The sequence below is a fragment of the Alternaria conjuncta genome, assembly GCF_024043145.1.
Source record: "Alternaria conjuncta strain BMP 0040 chromosome Unknown scaffold_4, whole genome shotgun sequence".
NCBI classification, from domain to species: domain Eukaryota; kingdom Fungi; phylum Ascomycota; class Dothideomycetes; order Pleosporales; family Pleosporaceae; genus Alternaria; species Alternaria conjuncta.
Genome location: NW_026250093.1, coordinates 1,801,083 through 1,816,111, shown reverse-complemented (window position 1 = coordinate 1,816,111; position 15,029 = coordinate 1,801,083). Strand labels below are relative to the sequence as shown.

Here is a 15,029-nt window from a genome sequence, read left to right as displayed (position 1 = left end):
CTATGTTTCCTCGGTTGCCGGCCTGAGTACATCGACGGTTCGAAGGCCGACTGCGCAATCTGTCGTTCTGCCATCTTCGGAAGCACCCTCAACAAGTGCAGTACCAACAACCACCGCTGCTCCTCCAAGCTCGCCGCCGCCACCTCCTCCACCAACCTCAAGTAGGCCTCCCCCTCCACCTCCTTCTTCTAGTGCAATCCCAGCCCCTAGCAGCTCGCGACCTCCTCCGCCGCCACCCTCTAGCAGCGCTTCACCGCCACCACCACCGCCAAGCAGTACTCGAGTTCCACCTCCATCGTCGAGCCCGGCTCCACCTCCAAGTAGTGCGGCACCTGCACCGTCTAGCACAGTCCTTCCGTCTTCTAGCGCTGCACCACCACCGACAAGTATCGCGCCTCCATCAAGCAGTCCTGCTGACTCCGCGTCTGAAGGTCCATCGCCGTCCGCTCCTCCTCCTGAATCATCCGTGGTTCCGGAGCCCTCGACCGTTCCCGAGCCTTCTTCCTCACTGGAAGCACCCTCGTCTGCCCCTCCTCCCTCGTCGATCATCGTATCGAGCCTGACCTCGACGCGCTCTACTACTACCTCAGAAGACACGTCGTCTGCCCCAGAGCCGAGCCCAAGCTCGACTTCCGAGTTCCTTGGAGGCGCAGCACTTCCAACAGGTCACTTCGCGGGCATGTTGATTGGAGCAGCGGGCCTCGGACTGGGACTATTCTAATCGCGTAATGTGGAAGAGGAGCTAGCGTATACTTTTCAATGTCTGATGTTTAATGCACTAATGCATGATAATGGGATGATGCACATGTCTACGGGATGTGCAGGATGTAATGCTAGGTCTAATGCAAAATGCTTTGAGTCCATACCTGACACCGTATTAATTGATTTCTCGCGGGCGCTCGACGCAACACTCTGTGCAATGCAGAGTTCGTCTTCGTACCATTGTTGATCAGCCCAGCCGGTCGTGCCTGCGCAACCGTCCCATCACGGGCTCGCGGCGACTGCCCCACTTCGCTCCCGGTCCTCCACTGCCAACCAAACAACCTTATCTCAGCCTTGCTTCGATTATCATCACCACGGCACACACAATGTACAATCCAAGCCTCCTAACCTTTAGATTACTCAACCTTCTCCACCATCGCAGCAGTACGACAAAGTGCATGCACAAGCTCGACGTCCAAGCCAAGCTTTTCCTCTTCAGCTGAACTGTTGAGCGCCATGGATAACGCCACCCGATGCGGACATGGGCCGATGACCACCCATTTTCCGGATGCGTAACGGACGGTCGCCGTTGCATGCGAGGCGGGCCGCGTTGTGTCGCCGGATGGGGAAGTACCGCCGATGCGACTGCTTGCGAGTTTGGGGTGTGCCCAGCGTTAGCGGTACGCGATGGGCGGTTCGTCAAATGGAATGTGTACTGTATCGTCAAGTGCGGTAAAAGTAATCATGATGCACTTAGGCTGATGCATGGTACTATCTAGGTCTTACAAGCATGTCTTGGCGGTATGTTTGCTTACTGATATTCATCCAGTCAACAGAGATGCATCGTTTGTGTAGGTTCTGCTGTTGACGAGCAATGCGACTCTACTTCACTAAGGGAAAAATTGGACATCTCGAATACTACTTCAATGTTGGGTTGTCTACTTTGTATGTCTTCATCTTAACGTAGGCTGCAGACCTGTTCAGCGCCTTCCTTGTACAAGGTGCCCTGATCGTTGTACCCCGCCAATCATGCCGCCAAGGAACGGCCCACATGAACGTCGCTTCCACCTTGCCGTCCACTCCATTGAGCAAACATCTGACTCCACTGACATCTAATTCAATGACCGAAGCGGGACATGTTCCTACCAGATGGCACCATGATGGCCCGGAGTGAGACGCGCTTCAACAACATCGATGATCCAGAGGACAAGAGATCCTCGCAATTGAGCGCCGGCAAGACACGTCCATACGAACCGAATTGTGTTAGCGTAGTAATACAGCATAATTAAATTATCTCAACGACTTCACATTCTCTGCTCCAATCTTCTGGCCTTGACGCATAGCTCGGACTGCACTTACAAACATCCATTCAGCATGTATCCCGGGAACGGCTCGGCTGCTCGTCAGAGTATCCGCCCGCCACCCGTCCCAATCTCCCGAGAACCAATACCTACATATCAACTACAACCATTGAATGTTTGTTCCAAACCCGAAGGTTGCAATTGGCTAGTCAATTCTGACTCCAAATCACGCCCTCATTCTTCTAAACTACACCCATCCCACACTCATATCCTTGCTCCGTACCTGCATGAACATGCGCATCGCATTCCCACTACGCATTGCGGCTCTGCTCGCCCTGCCTTTTGTTTCCGCTCAAGACAGTGCCAGCGCCTCAATCATAGCCCGCAATACGAACACCAGCTGCCCCGATATATCCCCCGGGCCAGTTAGTTTCAGCGATGTAGCAGGCCTATTCCCCCTCCAAGCCCACCCAGACCCAGTCGCAACAGAATCTATCCGCCAGACGCTATCCCTCTATGCCCTCGCCATCGACGGCCGCAACTACGACATCCTCCGAAAAGTCTTCACCACCGATGCCCGCGCTAACTACTCGGATCCCATCGGCGTATTAAACGGTGTCCAAGCCATCATCGACAACCTAGCACCCGGTCTAAGCACTTTCGTATCTACCCAGCATCATCTTGGCACGCAGATGATTCATATTTGCGGTCCTAAAAGCGCTGTGTCTGTTACGTACTTTCAGGCTACGCATTGGTTTACGCCGTATACTGGCGTTCAGAACCCTGTGGATAACAGTAAGGTTCTGATTGATAAGGCTCAGTATCAGGATACGTGGGCGAAGCAGAGGGATGGTAGCTGGAAGATCATCAATCGCAATTTGGTGCGAATGGTACGTGTTGACACATGTGTGTTTGTGACGATTTCGCTTTTGCTGACGGTGTATGAAATAGGGTCCTGCTACGTTAGACGGCGGCTTTCCGACTTCGTGATCTGTAATAAAAAGATAGTCTTGTACGTTCGAAAAGTAGATTCGCCTCAGATAGCGGTAAGCGGCTTTATACTACACGTAAACATCTGAAGACTACATATCCAATCTCCTATTCATATCTCTCCAGTACTTCCGCAATCTTTTCCCGGACTCCCTGCTTGCCCTCATACTTCTCCAAAAGCTTAGCAACAACATCCTCCCTCTTGTTACCACCAGCTTCTCTCAAAATCTCTGACTCGCGGGGTAGCCCGATCCACGCGTGCGGGTACTCTCGGTAGTCCTTCTCGCTAATCAGAGGTAATGGTCCTTCGCTACTGTCTCGGAAGAAAGCATCAACGTCGCGGTTCTTGACGTCATCGAGGGTGTTGGGTTTCCAGTTTGGTCGCTCCTTCTTGCGCTCTACAAGGCGCGCGGTTACGCCCTCGACAAAATCGGGGTGGGCCATGAAGCGAGAGGCGATGTCGTATTCCTTTTGGAAGGTTTGCGCCATGGACCATTGGCGGCCGACGCGCATCTGACGGAGGGCTACGGCGACGGAGGTGGGTGACCGGCTGTGGATGGTCTGGATAGTCTTGTCGGCCCATGTCTGGATCTCTGAATCTTTGTGCCCCTTCTTGACGTCCTCAAGCGATGCCAAAATGTTCTGGATGCTAGGCATGTCCTCGTGGAAGACGGTGTCGATAACCTTGCGAAGTTCACCGGAGATGTGCGGTCGCTCGGCGGGTAGTCCAGTGCTGAACTCCTCGATTGTAGAGTTGATGATCTTGAAGCGCTCGTCGAGCTTCATGTAGTCGGGGAATTGTAGTTCGGCAAGACGCGCCTCGAGTTGCTGGAGCGTGGAGGAGTGGATGTAGTGGGTCGCGATGCCGTGGTAGAAGGCATCGACGCCCTTGAGTTGTTCGGATGTAAGGGCGAGGTAGGTGCCGAGAGCGCCTTCCATGCGAGGCAGGAAAAAGGACGCGCCAACGTCTGGGAAGAAGCCGATGGTCGTCTCGGGCATAGCGAAGAGGGTGTTCTCGGTTGCGATTCGGAAGGGAGCGTGTATCGAAAGTCCAACACCACCACCCATTGTGATACCGTCCATGAAAGCGACGTAGGGTTTCGAGTAGGTTGCGATGAGGTGATCCAGCTTGTATTCCAGCCCAAAGTAGTCTGAACTGCTTTGCTGTCCCTGGGGCCCTTCCTTATTCCACTTTGCCAGTGCTGCGACATCTCCTCCGGCGCAGAAGGCGCGACCGTTGCCCTTGATGATGACGACACCTGCCAGTTCTGACTTTGCCCATTCCTGCAACCTCGGTATGATCTTGCGGGCCATGGAGCCATTGAGCGAGTTCAGCTTCTTCGGTCGGTTGAGCTCGATGCTGCGGACGCCGTAGTTGTTGGTGAAGATGACATCGTCGGGGTCGTCGTCTTGCTGCGCTTTCAGGAGGTCTGCGGTGGGTGTGGCATACTACGCGATTGTTAGGTGTGAAGGCGTGGTGGGCTGGAGGGGTGCTGTACCTTTCTCGACCCGCTCATCCAGGCGGGATGTGTGACCTTGGCGCGCAATGGCATGGTATTTATCGTGCTTATCCGTGAGACGCTGCTCAGCGGCGTCCTTGTTAATGTGCGGAGAGACATGGTGGTGTAGGTGAAATGCGCGCCAATGATGCAACTTTCACAGTTTCCGCCGAACGAACCTCGGGTATTCGCGTAGGCGTATCGATTGGAGTAAGCGTCACCAACGTCAATTGATGGGTTTTGAGGTAATGAAAGACACGGTAGATTCTCTAAAGAAACGCTGAATAGAGAATGATACAACGTCACCGGGAAATGTTCTCCGCCCGCAGTGCTCCATCGCTCCTTCTCAAAGTTGTCGAGCTCGGATCTCCCCCTCACATGATTGGCCGATGCGCTACCATGTCGCGCTAAGAAAATGATTTGAGCCTCGCCATCTCGAGACACCACCGCCATCTCAAGCAATCGCATCCCCTCGCTTCTCTGCATCGTGTGATCGGGTCAATCATGTCGAGCTTTTCCAGAGTTTTCCTGCGCACCTCGCGCTCCGCCCTCCAATACCAGCGTAATGTGTCGCCCGTGCAAAATGCTTTGGGCGCGCAGGGCACGATGAGGTGGATGAACGGCGTACGGAACTACGCCTCTTTCACACGAGACAAGCCCCACGTCAACATCGGTATGCTTTCCCAGATACCATACCTGTGGTCATGCTAATAGACATCAGGTACCATTGGCCACGTTGACCACGGAAAGGTACAACGCCTCTCGCCCCGCCTCCCACGTTCATGACGACTGATACGCTATAGACTACCCTCACAGCCGCCATCACCAAGCGTCAAGCAGAGAAGGGCTACGCCAAGTACCTCGAATACGGTTCCATCGACAAGGCCCCCGAAGAGCGAAAGCGTGGTATTACCATCTCGACCGCCCACATCGAGTACCAGACCGACAACCGCCACTATGCCCACGTCGACTGCCCCGGTCACGCCGATTACATCAAGAACATGATTACTGGAGCTGCCAACATGGACGGTGCTATCATTGTCGTCGCCGCCTCCGACGGTCAAATGCCCCAGACCCGTGAGCACTTGCTCCTCGCCCGCCAGGTCGGTGTCCAGAAGATTGTTGTCTTCGTGAACAAGGTCGATGCTGTCGACGACAAGGAGATGTTGGAGCTCGTCGAGATGGAGATGCGTGAGCTCCTCAGCAGCTACGGCTTCGAGGGTGACGAGACGCCCATCATCATGGGTTCCGCTCTCTGCGCCATCGAGGGCCGCCAGCCTGAGATTGGTGTCACCAAGGTCGATGAGCTTTTGGAGGCTGTCGATGCATGGATCCCCACCCCCCAGCGTGAGACCGAGAAGCCCTTCCTCATGGCTGTTGAGGATGTCTTCTCCATCGCCGGTCGCGGTACCGTCGTTTCTGGCCGTGTCGAGCGCGGTATCCTGAAGCGCGATGCCGAAGTCGAGCTTGTGGGCAAGGGTACTGCTCCCATCAAGACCAAGGTTACCGACATTGAGACCTTCAAGAAGTCGTGCGAGGAGTCGCGCGCAGGTGACAACTCCGGTCTTCTCCTCCGTGGAGTCAAGCGTGATGATGTCCGCCGCGGCATGGTTGTTTCCGTACCCGGACAGGTCAAGGCTCACAAGAAGTTCCTCGTCTCCATGTACGTCCTGAGCAAGGAGGAAGGTGGTCGTCACACTGGTTTCGGCGAGAACTACAGGCCACAAATGTTCATCCGAACCGCTGACGAGTCATGCGCGCTTCACTGGCCAGAGGGCACCGAGGATGCCCACGACAAGCAGGTCATGCCTGGTGACAACGTCGAGATGGTCTGCGAACTCCACCAGCCCCACGTCCTAGAGACTGGCCAACGGTTCAACATGCGCGAGGGTGGCCGAACTGTCGCTACTGGTCTGGTAACGCGTGTTCTTGAGTAAATTAATCAAACTCAATGGGCCCGAAGAAGAGGCGAGCGTCTTCCGGGGCAGATTCCCCCGAAGTCTTCCTTGTAACATAATTGTGTTGGACATACCCCAGCTCTCCGCTTCTCGATTGACCTTCAATGTACTTTAGCAGCGCGCCAAAACGGATCTAGATGGGGGCGTTGAGTAACGATCAACATGGAACAATGTAATGACCTACCTTGACAATATCGTGCCTGCATCCCAGCTGAACAGTTACCAGGTCTTGCTTCAGAAGTTGTTGATTTGTCGTAACTCCGCTGTTGGTCCGCGATGGAAAGCTTGGCATTCAGGTTTCCCCACTTGCCGCTGCTGGTGAACGCGCTTTCTCCATCTTCAACCCCACCCTGACAACCACCAGTCGTATCGCACGCCAGTTTGGCGGCCTTGGATCCCTCGATAATACGTTCATGGCGTTCATGGAACGTGTATCAAGATGCGGAGGCTGAGCTTTACTACTACGCTACTGTACACTACAGGCGGAAGCGGCCCATTTGATATCACTGCAGGGGCCGGACCGAATCTCTTACGCCCCTGATGCTGCGTCCTTCAGATCAGTCTATCTCATCGGCTCTACTATTCGGGGAAGGCTGCTCGTAGCCGCCAACGTCGGATGCGCTGTTATGTGCTTCCAAGGATAACCCAGAATCATCGTCGATAACGCCCCTGCATGTATACGCTGCATACGAGCAACACCGTCTTCTCAATCAGTCATGCGCCACGAACCGCTCGTATGGTTTGAGCACTGTATAAATCGCGCAACTCACGATGGGACTAGGCTTGCTTCCCGGCACAACGTCGCGTGTTCAGTGTCTGTCTTGGCTGATTGAACAGCTCGCGGCTGTCGAGACAAATCAACGTTCAGGAGCTGACAAAAGTCACGATCCATCTGACTTGCCTATATAATCCAGACTATGAGCTATTTGGCCAATCTGCCAAGAGAGCAATCCCAAGACGCTGTAAGGAATGAAGAATTTCGCAACGGGAACATCGCAACAATTGGCTTTCCGAAGACCAGGTCGGGATCAAGTCTTCCTGATGATGACCGTACTACGATGAATCACGTGTGTTTCCATGGGACTAACGTCCTGACGTTGTTCGCAAGTGTTCCCGCTCACATCAGGTTGAGCTTTGCTCTCAGCGATTGCGCCTCTGCACCAGCACGTTCAAGAGTGTTAGCACCCATTGGTCAAGCTATACAAGATGGACGCGGCGACCCCGATGTATCTACCATGACTGGTGCGTTGAGCTGACCGGTAGCCTATCGAAATGGGAGACCTCTTGTCTTCCACATCTCTAGGTCGAGTTATAAACAATGGCTTACTTTAGGGACACTCCTATTTGTCGTCATTGATTGGACTAAATGACGGATGCTCAACTCGGCCGAGCATCACAGTAGCTTCCGATACCAACCCCATGGAGCAATCCGGCACAGTCTGATCCACGTCAGGAATCTGCATCTAAGAGGATGGATCTGGCACCAGAAAAGACGCAAGGCTACTATTAACGACGATCAAGGTGTTCGAGCACTAAGTCCCGGGTCTGGATGGAAAGCTGAGGCCAGCCGTCCGACCAGCAGTTAGTCGGGCCTCTTCTAGATCCGCAATACGCGACGGCTCTCCCCCATGAACTGCTCGGCATGATCGGCTTTGTCAACATCCCCTGTGCCGACGAATCATTCATCCTATCATTCAGCCGCGGCACTCCCAGACTCCAGAGTAGATCGGGGCTGGCTTCGTGGACCGCCGGGTTATTACAACACGGCGTCTGCAGTAATGTCATTCAGAGACAAGGGCGGTTCATACTCGGTCTTGCTGGTGTAGTATGCAGCTTTGCTGTTAAGGTCGACTTCCAGTGTTCAGTAAACCCATCTACACACAGCACCCATATGCTTGCAGCTGTCGCTACTCAGTTGTATACACATTTGAAAGCGCGACCTACAAGCGGAGTCGCCTCTAGACAAGGAGCGCCAGCATGTGTGGCCACGCAGTTATTCATCTCGACTGCAGCGCCTGATGCTGCGGTGCTGGGGTTGCTGCATCGTATCTACGGGAAGGCCCGAACCCAGGTCGCGTCTCCGGGAGGGCCGAGTCTGTGTGCACATGTCGCAGCGACATGTTCTCAGCTACATGATCTTAGCCATCAAGTGCGAAAGCCAGTGTCTCACTACATTTGGACCTGCTTATCGTGAGAAGAGGGCCAAGGACGGATTTCGGGGACCAGATCGAGCTGCTAACACACCTTATGGCTCATCATTGCTCGTGTATACGATCATGTTGCAGCTGGCCAAGTTATCTGACTTCAGAGGGTCGTACAGGAAAGAGAAACGATGCAACATTACTTGGGCACAGTCCAATGCGCGGCGTAAGTAGTGCTTACAGGTACCAGGCGTTGGACTCATTCTTGCGACAACCGGCCAAGTAACGAGAGTAGAAGACGCTCAAAAAGGATCTTGTTGCTGCCTGTGCGCCTACTAAATTCCAGCTTCGTCAGTGTCTCACGAATATTGCCACGCCTCGTGCAGGGTCAGCCCAGCTTACATAAAGTAGGTCCCTTTTGGCAAGTGCTTAGCTTTGCGGCTCCACCACGCGGCCTCGTGGGAATGGCGTTTGCTATGCTTGACTGGCCCACAACAGCGAGCAGCGGTGCGGTGAGGCTGGAAAGTCAATTCGGCATCGTCTTGCGAGGCGAGACTGGCGTAGGTTTACAGCCCCCAAACCCTTGCCCCACTTGGCTCTTATCGCCTGAACCTGGCAGTAGCGGCCTAACCCGCCGCAACAAACATGCATAGCCTTGAGCCTGCGAAGAGGAGCATGCGTCCTCAAATTGGACTGATGCGTCCTGTCGTTTCGCGCTAGCCATCAAAGTTGTCCCTCGGGATAATTTTGGCGACTTTGAAGTGTGTCGCTGAAGATCTTCACGCGTCACCGCACTCCAGGGCTGTCTTCGAGCTCAGCTGCATCCTGTCATCAAGTGCCAAGGAGGGGTATATATGGGTACCGTCTCGTATGAGCTTAGCTTGGGGAACGCACATATACCCGCTTACATCCCGTACATAGTACCTGAGTACGCCTCCAACATACCTCGTAATCATCGGTACATCGACTAGACCTCCCAATCACATCACACTTTCAATGAGTCACCCCGGCCTGATTGCCTGCACCAGATGTGCCATCTCTAAGGCACGGTGCGACAGGAAGGTGAGTACCTAGCCAGAGTGCACTTACTGAGCCATCAGTGCAATATCTAATAGAAACACAGGTACCATGCTCACAATGCGTTGCAAGAGGCTATGTTTGTCAGCCTAGAACTACCTCGCGTAAGCCGCGAGCGCCTCGAAAATCGACGGCACGGAGTCAAGCGTCAACAAGCCCGACAAACACCAACTATTCTAACGGCAACCATGTGCCGAACATGGATCAATTTACTGGCTATATGGTGCCAGAGAATCAACCACCACAGAATAGCGACATGCTTGCATTCGCCAATTCGGCTTTACCCACACCATCTCTGGATCTTGGTGGTTACGACGACTTTATGAGCTTCCCATATCCCGGTGTTCCAGCTAACAGCGAAGCTATGGACACCTCAAACAATCTCTTCGCTTCCATATCATCGATGGATGTTCACCCTAGCGATCCCTTGTATCCGCCAGGCTGTGTAGGCGGCGGTCAAGGGCTTCAACAACAACACCATAACCTGTCACATGGGCCAAACCAGCCGTTAACACCACCTGATACGATACATCGAGGGAGCACAAGCATACCAGCGAGTTCGCCAGGCTTACGAAACGCTTTTACACCAAAGCAGTATCCACAGAAAGCTGTGCACCAATTTGCGACATCGGATGATGTACTCGCGCAGATGGTGGATGTACTCGCACAGCCTACCGCATGGCAAGGGCTTGCGGAGAACGACAGCGAACCCAGCCAGTCTCTCACACACGATGCGAGAGACCGGATTGTCGCAACTGTACAGATACTCTTGCAACGGGCACTCTGGAGCCGACAATCTCCTTCAACATCAAGTCAAGGCCTCTTTGGACGCATCGTAGTCCTCCCACCCTCCAACGTTCTTATGCACTTTATCGAAACGTACGCAAACCGCATCGACTCCATTCAGCCCTATCTGGGTCTCGCTGGCTCCTCAAGCATCAACATCACAGACATTCTACAAGTCGACAAGGCCGATGTCGGGATTCTACTCATCATACTTCTCATCTCCCAAGGTGCTATGCTTACAGATCATTTCGAATCCCACGTACTCGCCAACGGCTTAATAGAAATATGCAGGATTGCATTGGACGACGTTCTCGAGAGCCGCAGCATATCGCAACCAATGATCGGAGGGATTGCACTGCAGTTGCTTACACTCTGCGCACGGAGTGGTAAAGACTCTTTTGCTGCGTATGCCATGTCGAAAAGAGGGCAATATCTTAGTGTAAGTCATCAACCTTATGCGTGCGCTGGGAACCTGGACTAACTTCGACAGATGCTGAAATGCACTGGCGTATTACAGCCTGAACAGACGGTGCACAATCCAAGAGCGGAAGGAGCAGAGATGTGGGAAAGATGGAAAGAGCAAGAGCAGCGCAATCGGTAAGCTACATCTCACACTACCCCCCGACGTTCGACTAACATTTCTAGTCACGCATATGCCTGGGTCTACGTAGACCTTGAGATCAGCTTGTTGCACGACCTACCACCAATTCTCTCGATCAACGACCTACAAGTGCCCCTGCCGCAAGACAACGAGATGTGGCATGCCAACTCATACAATGAGTGGCTCGAGCATTCTGGCGCCAACGGCAACAAACCAGGACCCTGCAATGCCGCAAAGTTTGGTGCCTGGCTTGAGAAACAGGGTTCTGTTGGACCCCGCTCTGGGCACTCAACTCCATCCCTCAACGGCCTCTTTCGAAGTTTCCTCCAGGGTCGGCTGGCAGTCGGTGATGACGTACCCTTACACCACCTTCGTCTGCTTCTGCACCCCATTCTGGCCATGGTGCTCGAGCAACAGCAACTTCTGCGCATTTTCGACGCCGACGAACCTTCGAATCGATACCGGGTGCTTTCTAAGATCAAGATCTTAGGCCGCCTGCAGGAGACGCAAGACTTGCTCCAAGATCTGGCAACGCTTCTCTCACGGTCAAAAGCTTCTTCCAGCAAGGAAGACGAGGGTGAAGTAACCCCCACCGACTGTGTCAGCATGATAATGCTCCATCTGGTTAGCCTGAACGTTTTCACCAGCATCCCCGAGATTGAGAAATGCGCCAAGGAAGAGCCGCCCATGTCAGCCACGGCCCGTGCGGACATGTGGCGGTGGGCACGTCATCCCGAAGGAGAGAGATACGTGCTGTTCCATGCCGGCCAAATCTTCAGATTGATCGACAGATCGTCCATGGACGCACGGCCAACCTGGTGGCCGGTAGCTTTGTATCGTGCGGCCATGTCTTGCTGGTCGCTCCGATCTTGGGACCGAACCTCCTCATCGGCGGCGGTGGAGTGTGGTATTGATGCCCTATTACCCTCGGAGGAAGAGTGCTTTCTCAACACTACTACTGGTACACCCGTTGTCACGCTTGACGACAAGCGACGGTTACCCATCCTTGAGGGGAACAACAGCTTGCAATACTGCATCAGCAAGCTTGAGAGTCATCCTACACATTGTTCACGTAACGTCATTGAGAAGGCTCGCTACTTCTTGACTAGATGGAGTTGAGGGTGTTAATGATCATGAAAATATGGGGCAGGCGTCTAAAAGCAGGTATGGATATCGATAGAACAGGAATCTCAGGAAGGCTACTTGGCCGCCGTTGACGAAGAAGCTTGTCTCGTCTTGGCTGTGTCGTTGCAACAATAGAATACCCCGATCAGTTCCACCGCAATCACGTCCACGCTTCAACAAGGTCCATGTCAATGTGTACTTCAACGTCCCTCTCATGTACGATACGGTGCGTTGAATATCCAGATTCATTTTGTTGACTCATGGAAAGCTTACACATTATCTAAGTCCCACGACTCTAACTACCAGTGCATCAAGCGAGGAAGAGCCACAACCTCAAACTAGGCTTCACAAATTCTGAGTAATACCAGGACTGGCCTTCTCCAATATCCCAGCCAACTCATCCCAAACCCTCTTCCCCAGCTCCGCACCTTCCTGACTCCTCGCAAGCGGCGACGGCTCCTCCACATGATCATCCAAAATATACTCGCCCTGGCTCTCCGGCAGCGCTGTCGCATTCACCAGCAATCGACTGCCCACCTCGACCTGGCGTCCCAAAACCTTCTTGAACACCACAGGCGCCATACCCATATCCTTGACCAAATCCGACTTGCAAAGACCAGGTGTAACGCAGTTGATGACAACGGGTTCCTTCTTCTTGTCCTTGATGATGACTTGGGTCAAGTGCCGAACGAGGAGGATCTGCATGAGCTTGGAGACGTTGTAGCGATCTGCCATGTCGGCTTTCTTCTCGTCGTCCAGCTCGGCGAAGATGCTGTCTGCCTTCTTCTGCGGGAACTGCGTCCAGTGGTGTACCTCGGATGTGACGATGGTGAGATACGGCTTTGTCTTGTGTATTTCCGCTGTTCTTCGCAGAACAGGGAGCAGCAGCAACGCAAGCATGAAGGTGGAGATGACATTGACGGTAATGTGCGCTTCATGCCTTTCAATTCTCTCGAACTTGCCCTGAGCGATACCCGCATTCTCCAACACGATATCAATGCAAGGTAGTGTCTCGCATTTCTTCGCAAACGCATTGACGCTAGCGTACGAAGAGAGATCCAGTTCCCACACTTGGAGTACGCCGGTGCGCTTCGTCGTGGCCTCGATATCGCGTTGAGCGGCTTCACCCTTGGATCGCGTGCGGCATGCGATGATGACTGTAGTCGCGCCGCAGCGGACAAAGTGTCGTGTTGCTTCCAGGCCGAGTCCGCTGTTAGCGCCTGTTACGATGACGGTCTTGCCGGTGAAGGTCTCCGGCTGAGGTACCTTGGGTGTGTAGAGGAGCTGCGACTTGAGGAAGGCAGGGAATGAAGACATGATTGGTGGATGTCGCGCTGGAGCAGCTATACCGCGAAGGGGAAATGCTTAGTGGAGAGTAGAGTGGGGTCGTGGGAGGTGATGTGAGATGGTAGTCTTTCGTCTTTCGCGCGCGTATTTCAAGTCAGGCCGGCAATCTCGACGCTCTGACAGTTGATATGAAGAGGAAATACGAAGGCAGAAGTAAGCACTTCACGATCCAACAAAAATAACTGACGTCAAGGAACGCACAAGAACGGCGCACGCACAATGGGAATTAGTCATCTCGGTGTCCGGTATTGCGCGCGAACAGCGCACTCCTGCCTTCTCGCTGGCGACATTCTCCTGGAAGGATGCGGCGTGGTGAACGTTTGTTTGTAAACTTTGTACGGAACTCCGGACTAGCGTGTTATGTCGGGTCGAAGCGACCTTGGACGCATCGGATCAGGCGTCCCATCATCTTGGAATTTAGGTTTTTGCTCGCGAGTTACTCAGCTGAGAACGGCCCGAATTCAGTTTCAGCCTTAGCGCGGTTCTTGTCCGTGTTCGTGTGAAGAAGCAGCCTTGTGGTGGTTGGGCTTGGTAACGCGGTTCACCGGTTTAGCAGGAACTCGGACGTGCGGTCGTAGGATTCTTGCTTACCTGATTCGAAAATCTACGAGCTGGAAATCCGAGGGTTACAGGTGCCGATAGTTGGAGAGCCGGCGTAGGAGGTGCGATGAGGAGGTGATGAGGTGCGTGGATGGAGTTCGGTGATGTTTGCGGAGGAAGAGCGATGGGCGTTGGTAGAGAGATGCATAGAGAAGGTGCGATGAAGATATAAGCATATACTGCATCTCGCTCACATCAACGCCAGCATCTTCAAGAGCTAACTTTCGTCTCTCATCGTCTTGCCATAACCCATTTTTTGCTATTCGCATCCCCAAGTCTTGTAATCCTCATTCGAGATGTTGTCGTTTGCCCACCTCCAATTCAGCACCCTCCTCCAAGCCACCTTCCTCCTCGGCATGAACACAGCCCTGTCCACTATCTCCATTCCCTCCATCCTCGAGTCTCCGTCTCCAATCCTCGCGATCCGGCAATGGCACTACCAGTTCCGCGCCGCGCAAGTCCCCGCTACTTCGCTCTCGGCTTCCAACCTCATCCTCTCTGCCATCATGACATACAACTCCTCCACCAAGCAAGGACTTACGGGGAAGACCACCATTATCTACGGCGTTAGCAGCGTATTGGCGTTCCTGATCTTCCCATTCACACTTCACTACATGAACCCGGTGAATGATGTGTTAATTGAGAAGTTCAGGGCGCAGAAAGATCTGCACTATGCGGATCTACCAGAGAAGGGCAGGGGAATGCAGACTGCGAGGGTGAGTTTCATATATCTTCCGTGTTGCTTATCTACTCGAGATGCAAGAGATGCTAACGCCGTATCGTAGGATCACGACAAGATCGCCTACTGGGGCTACTTGAACCGTGTGAGAATTGTGCTTTATGCTGGTTTCGTGGCTTGCAATGCTGCTGCTATTCTGGTCTAGAGACAAGCACACGGAGGA

The 15,029-nt window shown here is 53.5% G+C and overlaps 7 protein-coding genes across 7 annotated transcripts; 4 read left to right on the top strand and 3 right to left on the bottom strand.

Annotated features, from left to right (window-relative positions):
- J4E85_003465 (uncharacterized protein) lies at positions 1-549 on the bottom strand (the record flags this gene model as incomplete). The annotated part of the gene is made up of 1 exon (XM_051467733.1): positions 1-549. The coding sequence occupies one exon, from the start codon at positions 547-549 to the stop codon at positions 1-3; it is 549 nt and encodes a 182-aa protein (XP_051328892.1).
- A 1,747-nt stretch (positions 550-2,296) lies between these two features.
- Positions 2,297-2,993, top strand: J4E85_003464 (uncharacterized protein; the record flags this gene model as incomplete). Its single annotated transcript, XM_051467732.1, has 2 exons — positions 2,297-2,893; positions 2,955-2,993. 2 exons carry the CDS (start codon positions 2,297-2,299, stop codon positions 2,991-2,993), a joined length of 636 nt encoding a protein of 211 aa, XP_051328891.1.
- Positions 2,994-3,101: 108 nt separating this feature from the next.
- Positions 3,102-4,612, bottom strand: J4E85_003463 (uncharacterized protein; the record flags this gene model as incomplete). Its single annotated transcript, XM_051467731.1, has 2 exons — positions 3,102-4,442; positions 4,493-4,612. The coding sequence occupies 2 exons, from the start codon at positions 4,610-4,612 to the stop codon at positions 3,102-3,104; spliced, it is 1,461 nt and encodes a 486-aa protein (XP_051328890.1).
- A 384-nt stretch (positions 4,613-4,996) lies between these two features.
- Positions 4,997-6,429, top strand: TUF1 (translation elongation factor Tu; the record flags this gene model as incomplete). The annotated part of the gene is made up of 3 exons (XM_051467730.1): positions 4,997-5,165; positions 5,214-5,242; positions 5,296-6,429. 3 exons carry the CDS (start codon positions 4,997-4,999, stop codon positions 6,427-6,429), a joined length of 1,332 nt encoding a protein of 443 aa, XP_051328889.1.
- A 3,888-nt stretch (positions 6,430-10,317) lies between these two features.
- J4E85_003461 (uncharacterized protein) lies at positions 10,318-12,174 on the top strand (the record flags this gene model as incomplete). Its single annotated transcript, XM_051467729.1, has 3 exons — positions 10,318-10,893; positions 10,945-11,051; positions 11,100-12,174. 3 exons carry the CDS (start codon positions 10,318-10,320, stop codon positions 12,172-12,174), a joined length of 1,758 nt encoding a protein of 585 aa, XP_051328888.1.
- Positions 12,175-12,525: 351 nt separating this feature from the next.
- Positions 12,526-13,497, bottom strand: J4E85_003460 (uncharacterized protein; the record flags this gene model as incomplete). Its single annotated transcript, XM_051467728.1, has 1 exon — positions 12,526-13,497. The coding sequence occupies one exon, from the start codon at positions 13,495-13,497 to the stop codon at positions 12,526-12,528; it is 972 nt and encodes a 323-aa protein (XP_051328887.1).
- Positions 13,498-14,423: 926 nt separating this feature from the next.
- Positions 14,424-15,011, top strand: J4E85_003459 (uncharacterized protein; the record flags this gene model as incomplete). The annotated part of the gene is made up of 2 exons (XM_051467727.1): positions 14,424-14,843; positions 14,913-15,011. The coding sequence occupies 2 exons, from the start codon at positions 14,424-14,426 to the stop codon at positions 15,009-15,011; spliced, it is 519 nt and encodes a 172-aa protein (XP_051328886.1).
- Between the last annotated feature and the right edge of the window lie 18 nt (positions 15,012-15,029).